At 36.6% G+C, this 12,913-nt stretch overlaps 1 protein-coding gene across 2 annotated transcripts in view; it reads right to left on the bottom strand.

Moving 5' to 3' along the window:
- The window catches only part of ube2f (ubiquitin-conjugating enzyme E2F (putative)), an 11,774-nt gene extending 992 nt beyond the window's left edge, over positions 1-10,782 (bottom strand). The window contains exons 1-9 of one of the 2 annotated variants that reach the window (XM_027028204.3): positions 10,532-10,782; positions 8,815-9,013; positions 4,383-4,412; positions 3,223-3,288; positions 2,912-2,979; positions 2,567-2,637; positions 2,258-2,315; positions 1,761-1,793; positions 363-425 (exon numbers count right to left, since the gene is read on the bottom strand). In XM_027028204.3, the coding sequence (XP_026884005.3) occupies positions 363-425; positions 1,761-1,793; positions 2,258-2,315; positions 2,567-2,637; positions 2,912-2,979; positions 3,223-3,288; positions 4,383-4,412; positions 8,815-8,932 (507 nt within the window). In that variant the 5' untranslated portion in view covers positions 8,933-9,013; positions 10,532-10,782. Of the gene's footprint in view, positions 1-362; positions 426-1,760; positions 1,794-2,257; positions 2,316-2,566; positions 2,638-2,911; positions 2,980-3,222; positions 3,289-4,382; positions 4,413-8,814 lie in introns of both variants that reach the window. The other variant, XM_081701491.1, reaches the window with a different exon arrangement.
- Positions 10,783-12,913: the final 2,131 nt, after the last annotated feature.

Genomic DNA, 12,913 nt, shown 5'->3' with positions numbered 1-12,913 from the left:
TCTTAAACAGACATACATTGCTCACCCTATCACTCCCTCTCCCTCAGACATTTTCACACGCACACATGGCATAAACTGCTAAGTGCTAAGCAACATCAGTTATTCCAACAACCCCAAATTATCTTTAAGGGATTATTTTAAAAGCTTCAAAGACATCATTTTTAAGTTTCTAAAGTATAACCAACATTAGGGCTCAGCCATAATCCCTCTACCCTGCCTGATCAAATAATTTTTGATGGAAAATCAAACCAACAAACAAGAACAAGTTATGGTTAACAAAAGAATGAGACTGTGGTGTGACCAGATTGAACAATTCTCAACACTGCTATGTGAAGAATATGCCAATGAGCACTTGAGCTCACCTTATCCCGTAAATGATGTTCCGCCGCATCAATGTTCAATGGGTCGTCAAAATTCAAAAGATCCTGGGGAAAACAGGCCTGTTTATTCTTGTTACAGGATGTCAGCTTTCTGAAATATATCACTATGATTCTTTGTTTCCAGCTTTGATAAGCACATCTTATATCAGACCACCCAGCAGAACCACAAGAGACAAAAAACACGATAGGAGTGCACAGAGCAATAAACTATTGCTTACATTGCTATTTACTTAATGATATGTTAGATCAGGTTTAAAAGTGAACTCAAATTGTCTCAGAACTTGAGGAGAAAAAAATGAAAGGGCTTGTGTTGTTTGTTCCTGGTTATAACAATTTGAAAACCAAAGCTGACAGAGTGCAGCACTAAATCTTCACTTGAATCTAGTGCTGGGATCTTATTTTATTGTTCTAATTTGATTATACTACTAGGAAAGATATATATATATATATATATATATATATATATATATATATATATATATATATATATATATATATATATATATATATATATATATATATATATACATACACACATACATATACATATATATACACACACACACGCGTGCACACACACGTATATAAACTGGTTTACCTGTATGTAACTGCAATTTTTACTACCTCTATATATGTATGTGAGTGTGTGTATGTACAGTTGTGGCCAAAAGTTGAGAGACTGACACAAATTTTGGTTTTCACAAAGTTTACTGCCTCAGATTTTTTAGATCCTTTGGTTATATGTTTATATGGTATAGTGAAGTACAATTATAAGTATTTCATAAATTTTTAAAGGAATAAGGAATGGTATCACAACATCCTCCAACAGCAACTTCTCCCAATGATCCAAAACCAATTTGGTGATGATCATTTATTTTTCCAGCATGACAGAGCACCATGTCATAAGGCAAAAGTGATAACCAAGTGGCTCAGTGAACAAAAAATTAAAATTTTGGGTCCATCCCCAGATATCAATCCCATTGAAAACCTCTGGTCAGTCCTCATAAAGTGGGTAAACAAACAAAAACACAGAAACTGTGATCAATTTCCAGCACTGAATAGGCAAGAATGGGTCCCCATCAGTCAAGATTTTGCCCAGAAGCTGATATCCAGCATGCCAAGGCAAATTGCAGAAGTCTTAAAAAGAAGGGTCAATACTATAAATATTAAGTCTTTGCTTAAACTGGATGTATTTGTCAAAGTTTAAAAACTTATGAAATGTATAAATTATAGTTGTACTTCACTATACCATATAAACAACAGATCTTAAAAAAACTGCCTGTGTGTGTGTGTGTGTGTGTGTGTGTGTATTATATATATATATATATATATATATATATAAATAAATAAAAGATAGAGAGAGAAATAGACAACACTTACAGTGAACAGCGAATTCAATCCCCATACTACATCCTAAAAAGAGAACACTACAGATTAGTATACAAATATACACTAGGTGAGCTGCATGTGAAAACAGTCCAATGCCAAAATATCATTCACCTGAAATCACATTTTTAAACTGCTGTTATGTTGGGATAACGGCCTCATGATAAATTGCAGTATAGGGACTATGCTGGGAAATATAGGCACAACAAAGCCACTTTGTGCTTATGTATGCTCCAGTCTTTAAGTACATCTTTAAAATCTTTAAGAGTGACTCCACACTGACAATGTTAACAAGCTGTGGATGAAAAAAAAAGATACAGCCGCTTATCTTCTGTTGGCTTATACTGGCATGGCTTATACACTCAAGTATGATGGCACGTGTTGCATTCGCATAATGTCGTTTGTAGCATTCAAGTGTGATGACAAGTATAGCATTTGAGTGACATCGTGTGCTCAAGTGTGCTGTTGTGTGATGGCTGGAGTGGAGTCACCTTCAGTGTGCGTGTTGGTGCCCAGCCTGTGCCGTCGATTGAATGCTCTCTTAGTAAGCTAAGGGACAACATTCAATAATAACAAAGCTCAAACAAATGTTTGATATATTTAATAAGTAAATAAATAATGAATGAAAACGAGTAACCAGCAATAACTGAAAATAGCAATGACACTGTCTAGCAGTAATAAGGCTGCTGGCTTACTTGAATAACCTTACACATCTAGTTGAATCAATCACATGATTAATTAATTATGATGAGAAGATGCATCTAAACACTCTAAGGATATGAATGAACAAATATCAGTACCTAAGGCAGATTTCCCCCGTCTCTGCAATGTTCGGGTGCCATATTCTCGTCAAACACTTCACCTTAGGGGGCTGAGGAGTGGAAAATAAAAAATTAAAATCTAATAAAGATTATATATTAGTGCACTCCAAACCAGTACTTACACTGCTTCGTAGATATGCCTCTGCGTGCGTGCGTGCGTGCGTGCGTGCGTGTGCGAATCAGTGTTATCCTGCACATGTAATCCATGTTCTGTAAAATTATTTTCCAGTTCTCAAAATCACATTTTCACCCCAAAACACCTAAAAACTTTGAGTGTGAAATATCTGATATGGTGGCATGTCAGGGTACGATAACTCCACTTACCACCATATTATAGGCTTCAGGGACTTCAATTTCAAATTGAAACTTCCCACCCTGGTAATAGCCTTCATCTAAGGAGAAACAATGAGGCAAAATACAAGTAAATGTGCTTGATTTGCTCCACTTTTACAGCCTGTTATTTGAGTTTAAAGTTTTTGACTTAAAGGAACTATTTCACCCAACCCATGCTGATACTGCTGAGTAACTCATGAATGTAGTTATATTAGAGAAGGAGATTATGCAAACACCCTACTTACATTCATTATTGTCATTATATAAGCATGGACGTTCTTTAAGTTATAGAAGTAATTTACCTGGAGAAATGGCAAGCTGAAAGTAATGGAGCTTGTTTGGATCAGGAAATGTGACCTTGCAGGTATCTGCATCAAGACAAAAAACACTTTATTAAGGCAGCAGTCTTATGCATATCATATGGAGATTGCATTCATGGATTCCCTCCATTAGGCCAGTGCTTTCCTGTCCGAGTCATAGTGGTTGACAGTACTAGTGACTCAGAACTAGCAGTGCTTTTTTTTTTTTTTTCCTCTAACAAACGTGATACAACCAGGGTTTTCCCTGCTTTTTTGAAGGCTTAGGTGAAGAATATCTGAAATGGAGACTAGGGGTGTGGTTAATTAAATAAATTATCATCTACTTAAGAAAAACTCTCTTCTCCTTACAGATTAAATGCATGACTAGAATATAGTGGAATATAATGCAGTGACAAACATATTAAAACTGACATCAATATTGAGTCATAAGGCCTACTGCTCTCTACTCAAGTGCACAGCAAGCAGGTGTGTTAACTGGCTGTATTAAGCTAAACCTGCCCACCAAGATACTGCAATTTAAAAACAAAGAAAGGTCTGATCCAGTGTTGATTACAGCCAGCCAAACCGGGGCCATAACTTGGAGATGCTAGAATGTGGAATCTGATTGACAGGCATGCAGTTCCTGTCATGGTGACAGGCAGTCTATTTTACCAAGTAAACAGCGTCACTGTGCATTTTCGATCACATAACATACACCGCAATGGAAAAAGCTTAAAACTTTTTTTTATTATTTTTAACTGCAAACTTAAAAAAAGTGAGAAACACTTTGCTGAACCACCTTATGTTTACAATGGCAGGGAGAATCCTTTAACTCGACCAGTGTGAAAGAGGATCAGATGTGTCAGAGAAGGGGAAACAGTATTGGAGGTAATGCAGGAGTGTCCCAGGCTCAGCAGAGAAAACATGACATTGAATCGGCTGACGTTTTCAGTTACATGGTACAAAATAGGAAAATAAATTATGTTAAATATTTGTAAAAATGTTATTCTTTATTTCATGTTGAGTAAAGACCATTTTTGACATTTTACAAGACTGCATGTTCAATAAACCAGAATTACAGAATAAAGAGCATGCATACATGTTTGCATGAATGTTTGTATGTATGTATGTATGTATGTATGTATGTATGTATGTTTACTTACTGGGAAGGTTGGCCTCGAGCTCTGAGACCTCTGTGGACAGAAACAAAAGCGAAAAGTTTTTTGTTTTTGTTTTTAAATACATTTGTATGCAGCTTCGAGGAGTGCATTTCAATGGGTAAATATCTAAGTAGATAAATAAACCATAATTTGTATAACAACACCTTTCCAAGCTACAAAGTATTTCACAGTGAACAAAAAAAAAACAAAGATGATTAATAAAATGCATAAAAATACACAAAAATGCATAATGATTTGAATGAATAACATTTTCTATGCCCTAGCCTCAAAAAGTGAGGTTTTTTTTGTTTGTTTTTTTTGTCTTTTTCTGAACAGATCCTTAGACTCAATGAGTAAGATCTAAAGGCAGGCGTGTGGGAGCACGTCCTACAAAAACACAATCACCTTCCTTTTTTCCTTGGGACTGCTAGGATGCCTTAAGTGGAGGACCTCAGTGTCCTTGCATCTGAATATGCAACTGACAAATCTAAAGTTTATGGGCAGCCAATGCAGGGATGGCAGTTCTGGAGTAATATGCACCTTTCTTCTAGTCTTTGTAAGAACATGAGGCACTGCATTTGTGGCTAACCTAAGATGTGTGATAGTGCATACATAAAGCATTACAATTAACATAATGTGATGAAGGATATCTCTCTCTATGTCCCGGAAGGAAAGCCTTTGTCTCATTTTAGCTATATGTCTCAAATGGAGGTAGCAATACTCTAACAGTCTTTATATGTGCACAGATAAATTTAGGTGAGAACCAAAAATCACACCCAGATTTCTAAAGTACATTTCAGGACATCCATCCCATTATAGATACTATACATATAGTTGGATTTTTTAAATCTGCTGAAACCATCTTGCTTAACAGAGAGATAAAGCTGAGTACCACCAGCATAAAGATTATAAGGTATATTAAAATGACAAATCAAATTTCCCAGAAAGAGCATGTAAGGGATCCTTGGGGAACCCTTCAAAAATGATAAGCATATAAAGAACATCCTGTCTCCAGCAGACATTAAACATTTTGATGTAAACCAATTTAAAGCTGGCCTTGATATGCCAATCTACAGATGCAGCATATTCCACAAAATGCCATGATCAATATTATCGGAAGCCGCATCGATATCGGGTGAAACAAAAAATACAAGTCTCCAGCATCAACATCCATTCAAATATAATCGAAAAATTGTCAGAATTGCTTCTAGGTTAAAAGCTATTTTAACCAGGTTAAAAAATTTTTGAGATAAAAGACAGTTTTCAAATTGGTCTAAAATTAATACAATTTATAGAATCAAGGCCAGGTTTTTTTTAAAGACTAGGCTGCACAACTGCCAATGTACAACAATCAAGAACAAACCCAGACTTAAACAATTTCTCAATGAATTATACATAAATACCAAAACAACCAAAAACCCTTCGAAAAATTTGCAAGGGGAATATTGCCAGGAGAAGTAGAATAGTGCAAAAACTGCACCTCTAAGGAGCACACCCAAAATGTTGCCATACCGGTACTGCTGTGATAAAACATTTACACAGGGCTGCACATAACTGCAACACTATCCTTTGTAGTACTGACAGATGAATGCTTTAATAGAAAAATGATAAGATATTACTAAGATATTACATTATTTTCATTGTGTACCAATCTCATTTGTTCCAAACTGCAGTGTTCTTTATATAACATATGTAAATAATTTCAGTAAAAATAAAAACATTAGGGTGACTCACATCAAAGGTTCAGCACTGCATTTTAATATGTCTTAGAAATATAACTGCAGTATAATCACAATATTGCATTTTTTATCCACATTGCGCGGCGCTGCATTTAAACAATGCCACCTGCTACACCTGTTAATCTAAAAGACATCCAGACCAAAGAAATTGCCATGCAACACGTCACTGGCTCCTGTGGGCTTTAAGCTTTAGGTCAGGGCAGACCAAATAGGTTCAGTTCTAAGGATACCACTCGTTAAGGCCGCTCAAGATCTGCTGCTCTCTGGGTGTTATAAATAGAGCTCCCCTTTTCTGGCCCACATCATATGACATGTTCGCTACACACATGTAAAGCATGCCTCAGATAGCTGATAGGGTGACCAAACGTTTCATACAAAATGTTTTGAAGGTTCTGTTTTTGTGTGTTCTGATTGTTTATAGCACATTTTCTATGGCTGCAGTTTTGGTGCCACAGGCCCATATCAAAAATAAAAATAAATACTGAACTACACATGCCCATATGGACAATAAAAATAAAAACCCTGACGTGAAGGTGAAATGGGACAAATAAATGCACTCATGGTTTAAAGTGGTCCTCTGTGGACAACCGAATCATAAGCGTGTCAAAAACGTAATAAATAAAAACGTTAAACGTCAGGCTATGATTTACTTTATGCCAAAACATGTTTTTGTTTGGGCTGCTCCATCATAATCAGGAATTAAGGATGACACCATTGCTGGTTTCACAGCAAACCACAGTCAAATGCATGACAATTAGTATTACAGTTTCAAATTTTAATGGTCATTAAAAAGAAAAAATAAATAAAATACTGTCCAGCATCTAGCAAAGTTAGCACCGGGCTCCAAGATATATGCACAACGAGTATGCAACATGGTTTTGTTTAGTGTCTGTGAAAACATGGCAGAAGACAGTGACAATGCTCTGGAGATTTTAGCCTTCTATGAGGACCAAGTGTGGTCATATCTCATACTATGTCTCTCCAACTTGCAAATAGCTTTTTGATAATGTACACTGAAGCTTTCAGTGTTACCTACTCGTGTAAAAAAAACACTACACATTGTCAGTGGTGTAGTGGAGCTGGCACTTGTTTTTCCCACCTCAGCCCTAGCTGAATGCCTTTTAAGAATAAACTGTTTTTATTTGCATATTCTTGAAACACAACACTGTTTAGAACAATGTATTTTCTTCTTCTGTATGGATTTTCCAGCGTAACTACAATGTGCCAGCATTATTTGTATTTATCTGAAGTTCAGTAAATAGCCTAGTTGAACTCTTATGAACTCTTGAGCCAATTAGGCTACTTTGCTGCCAGAGGGAACTGAACTGGACTGCTTTTTAATTTACCCTCTACAGCATTATCAGTATATTCTAAAATGATCTACAAATTAACCGATATTATACCAAGACTTTTAGAAAACAACATGCACAAGCAGAATTGACGATACTTATTGCCCGCGCTTGGAGATTCACATCTTCCTTACAGGCTCATTTAAGCATCTGGAGTCATGCATGGGAATGCAGAATTAGGTGGCTCAAATTTTGCACTTAAATACCTGTATCTGCACTTCACTTTCGAGTGTTTTTGTAGCCTGAGAAAGTAATGTCATCTATGACAGACTTCTTATTGTACACCAGTTCATTTCAACAAATAGATGTGGGATAGCCTATCGCATTCTTTTAATACGGATATTTAACAACAGTAACAGGGCTAGACCTAATAACAACAACAACAACAAAAACAGCTTTGACACACTGCCCCTCATCTTTTATATGGTCTCTCCATCATGGTTTCGTTTGCACACTATATTGGCCTACTTGCACACAATGCATTAACAAAAAATAAATAAATGCGAGCAATGAATCATTGCATTTTGAATACATGGGCAATTTTGCTTCTTTTTTTTACTCAGATAATACAGATACATTTGTTGAATCAAGATTGGGGCATTTTCCTCCACATTTTCCATCTGCTCAGTTTCGTTACCACTACTCTATGCTCTCATGCAGTGTTTAGGGTCACATCTTGTAACATCACATATATTTATTTGGAAGTGGACTGAGACTGACATGCCAAGGGGTCTCGGCCCACTTGTTTAGTGTGCACCAGAGTTCGAAAGGTAGGGCTCTCACCCCAACAAACCATACTAACAGTGCAATCACACAAGTCTGAACATACCCTTTAAAGATGCAAGACTGTTGATTATTGGCAACAGTCTCTATCACACTGGCCTTTGATTATGATTCATTACAGTTCAGCCTCATGGTGCTGATTATGGTGCTCATATTTGGGCTCATCATGCATTAAAAGAGCACTGAACTGGATTAAGGAGCAATCAGATTTTTTCGATGAGACTTTCTCAGAAAAATAACATGACTGATTCTGAGAGCCATTCTCTTTTACATCTGGAAAGCACCCTATTAACTGCCCCCAAAAGCCCCTCCTGCCTGAGTAGTTGAAACAGTTCCACCTGTTTCCAAAATGGAGCAGAATCTGCTACAAGAGAAAACCTTGCATTGCTCAGTCCACATCAGTGCTGTCCAGACCATACCAAACCTCAAACTTTGGGAAAGGTACCCTGTTTCTGAAGATAAACTATGTGAAAAAGCATGCCAAAACTGCCTATCAGTTAATATATTAACATTACATTGTTAATATATTAACATTAATCAGCAGTTGATCTTTGCCCATAGTACCTTTAATGAGTAGCCGATCTCTGATGGACACTCTGTGCGAGGTATCGTTGGAGCCTGCGGGACCTCCTCTCGCTCTCACCCCCTCCTCTCTCTTCAGCTTACTCGCCAGTGTCAGCATAGCTGACCAAAGCACTCACACATACACACACTCACACACACACACACACACGCACACACACACACGCACGCACGCACCCACCTGCTCAAAGATAATTTGAAAACATTGTGACACAACAAACAGCAAAACAACCCAAACAATATGCATATCAACCTAGACAGACATGTTCACTTCCTGGTAATATAGGTATATAAACTCTTTTTTTAAAGCTTTAAAAAGGTTTTGAACAGTGATGCCATATAGTATTTATATGCATGAACACTACACTGACTGATTGCTTTACTGGGTATAGCTGTACCAAAAAAAAAAAAAAAAATCTTCCAAATGTTTTATGGTCAGTTATAAATTGTAATTTAATGTTATACTCTGAAGTTAGTTTATTATACATTGATTACATGTGAGTCCTGTGCCCTGTGTTAAGGTTAAGTTTTACTGTGACGTGGTTTTGACCAAAATGCAGCGGTCAGCTGGACGCTTCTAATATACATTTATAATATAAATGTAAATATAAATGTAAATATAATATATAATATAATATATAAAAATTAATGTAAATATAATATAAATATATTATACATTTATAATATAAATGTGACTTGTATATGCCAACACTTATGAACACATCATAAATCGAAAACTAAGAATTTATGAAAGTGTTTTTTTAAACAGGTTATTCATAAAAAAGGCCACATTAAATATGGCAAAATTGTGCAGAGAATAAGACAATTACCAGCAGCTATTCTGAGTAGGCTACACAGAACTGACTAAAAAAATATACTGGTAACCTATTAGCATGGATAAATCTACAGAGTAGCTATACCTAAATAAGTAATAAACTGACAACTCAGTGTAGAACCCAAAACATTCCAAATGGTTTTCTGGTTGATGGTACTTGATAATTTTACTTGTGTTTATTAACTGTCACTTCTCTCAATTTGGAGCTTATGCTCTAATTAGTTAAATGTATTATAGATAAAACATAAAAATGTGTAGCTTTTGAAGACATGGACATATCGATTATTGTTTACCCCCGTATTAGTTTTCCAGACATTATATCATACAAGCTCAATTTGTATCTAAACTTGAACAGTCTGCAAGGCTACAAGAAACAAATGATAATGAGCTGAAGACCGAAAAAATATCTATCATTTCAGCCAACCAATAAGCCAGCTAGCTACCTAAGCCAAAATGTCTAATTCCTAGAAGAAAATATAATTAATTATTCATCACTATAACCTACATCTGTTTATACCTATATATGGTTGCTAGTTAAATTATGGAGATTGTGAAGATTTTTGCTACTCTGACAAATGTATAGGTAGTTAGCTAGCTAAAATACTCAGGACTGCAGTTTGACAAGCTGTAGGTGATCCCTCAAACTAAACATAAGGTAGAAATGGTAAGACAGTGAACCGGCTTTCCGCTTAGTTAGGACTGCTTATACTAGTATTTAGCAGTACCCTTATTTTGATCTATATCGTTTTGAACTGATGCACAATCTAGTGCAAACGATAACTAGACACGTCAAAAGCTATTCAATCAACTGAGAAAAGAACACAGTGGCTAGATGGCATTAGCTGTTGGTTAACGCTAACTTACCTTGCTAGCTAGTTAGCTAGCTAGCTACCTGCTGCTGCGGAAGCTAACGGGTACCAGAAATTGACAAAGTATCCGTATTACATCATAGTAAGTCCGCACGAAAGAAACCAATATCATTACTGGGTCATAATAATAACGGTAGTTGTTTTCAGATGCTGCTGTTTAAACTAACGAAAACAGAAGATTAGTGTGCATTAACTTGGAAAACACCTCCAGCAGATGTCAACAGCGGAAGTGGTGGGTGCTACCTGCACGTGCAACCAATAGCTCCTCCACTACATACAAATGCAGACGTAAAGTTCCGCCTCACACAAGCGTTCATTGTAACGGTTATGCTATTTACTCGTTTCATTTTAACAGGTGTGCCCTTTGCGGCTTTCTCCCAGAAAAACAAAATTTACAAATGATAATACTATAAAATTTTCGTTAGTATGGCAAGTTTTAACTGTTTGAGCCTGCTGTGTTAATTTACATAAACAGCAGGTGGCAATATTGAACTATCACAGCGTCAGCATTTCACAAGAGAATGATTTGTTGCCGCACAATGGCAGGTATTGCTTCAGGCCCTAAGAATGTATTTAATATATTTCCTTATACTCATATTTCCGTGTATTTGTGTTAATATGAAATTTTATTAAATGGTTGCGTTTGAATTTTCCTTTCCTGTTCAGGCTGCCACAAGTCTTTAGAGCCCTTAAGATCTTACAGATATCCTCACTGCCTCATCTGATGTGACACTGCCACTCAGATATAACCACAGCAGAGGTTTCCAAAAGTCAGCAATACTGTGTGACAGACAACTCAGGGACAAGAGCTTTAATTATTCATTGGAGACCGGACTTGTCTATAGGCTAATCAATCAGGCCAGGCTGGGTTGTGATGCGTTTATGGGAGTCAGGGTTGAGGGTATCACTTTTGATCACATCCATCTCTTTCAGGTTCTGTCATAGAGACATGTTAAAACCTAAAACAAAGCTTGTACAGACAAATATTAAAACCTCAAATATTTGTAAACCTTCAGGCATGGTTAAACAAGCACAGCACAGTAGAATGCTACTCAACATATGCAAAAATAGAAGAAAAAAAAATGTTGATGACAAATAATCTAAACAAATAATAAATTAATTAAAATATTAAAATTTTTATTAAAATAAGAATAGACAATCAGATCATTTATACATACCTTAGTAATCACCAAAAAATAAATTTAAAAGAATGAAAAGGGATAAAATGATCTGATAAACAAAACAAGATGAACAAACCCCCCCCCCACACACACACACGCACACGCACACACACACACACACACACACACACACACACACACACACACACACACACACACAAGGGAGATGGGGCAGAGGAAGGGAGACTTCAATCAGATGCCATTTTCAGGCATTGCACCCCATTATCACTGTACATGAGAGCTGTGCACACAATGACAGTTGAACAAAGGATTTAATTAGGAGAGCAGAGATCAAGAAAACTCCCTACTCTATCTCCAAACCATTCACATAGCAATAGCATTACCCACTACATAATATTTTTATAAAAACACGTGATTTTTTAAATGTCACTTGCTGTCCTCATAAGATGTGGCCTTCTTAGTTTCAGAAGCTACTTCATATTACACCTAACAAGGAGAGGAAAAAGTAACCTCTGGGGTGTGTGTAGGTTGTAGACAGAACCGGTGATGGTCATATACTGTGTCTGCTAGAGAGTGATGTTGCTGCCCTCAGGGTCAATGGCTTATAAACCATACAGACTGCTGACCATTGTGTTTATGTGTGCATGTGTTCCTCATATCATCTTAAATATACCAATTTTTGCTTCTTTTAAGGACAAAGTCAAGGGTGTGAACTAATTTATGAATGATTTACACATCATAAATGTAATCAATAGGACAGATTACATTAGATGGCTGGATTAAATAAATAAAGCCTCCTCTATTAGCAGGTAAATGAGAATAACGACTAAACTGCAGATGTGCTGGCTTTGATTAATGTGGCTTGTCAGTGCCTGGTGTACTTCTGTCATCCCATCCATTACGTTCCCATTTAGGTGATGCTCTGCCATTCTTTCCCCATCCCCCAGGATAACGGACAGGGTGCTACACAAAGGGAACATAGCCACTGTATGTGTGTGTGTGTGTGTGGGTGTGTGTGTGTGTGTGTGTGTGTGTGTGTGTGTGTGTGTGTGTGTTTCACAGTAAGAGAAAAGAAAGAGAGAGAAAGTAAGAGGAAGTGAGAGCAAGACCGATACAGAAGGGAAAAGGGGTCACCCATATCTGTGCATTCACATTTATGTATGAGTATGTAAGATAAACAGAGACAGTATATGTGCATAACTCAGAATCAACTAAACCTCTTTAATTGTTATTCA

The sequence above is a fragment of the Electrophorus electricus genome, chromosome 18 (genome assembly GCF_041902795.1).
Source record: "Electrophorus electricus isolate QZ-2024a chromosome 18, ASM4190279v1, whole genome shotgun sequence".
NCBI lineage: Eukaryota > Metazoa > Chordata > Actinopteri > Gymnotiformes > Gymnotidae > Electrophorus > Electrophorus electricus.
The sequence above is the reverse complement of the archived record's forward strand: the minus strand, read 5'-3'. Positions and strand labels throughout refer to the sequence as shown.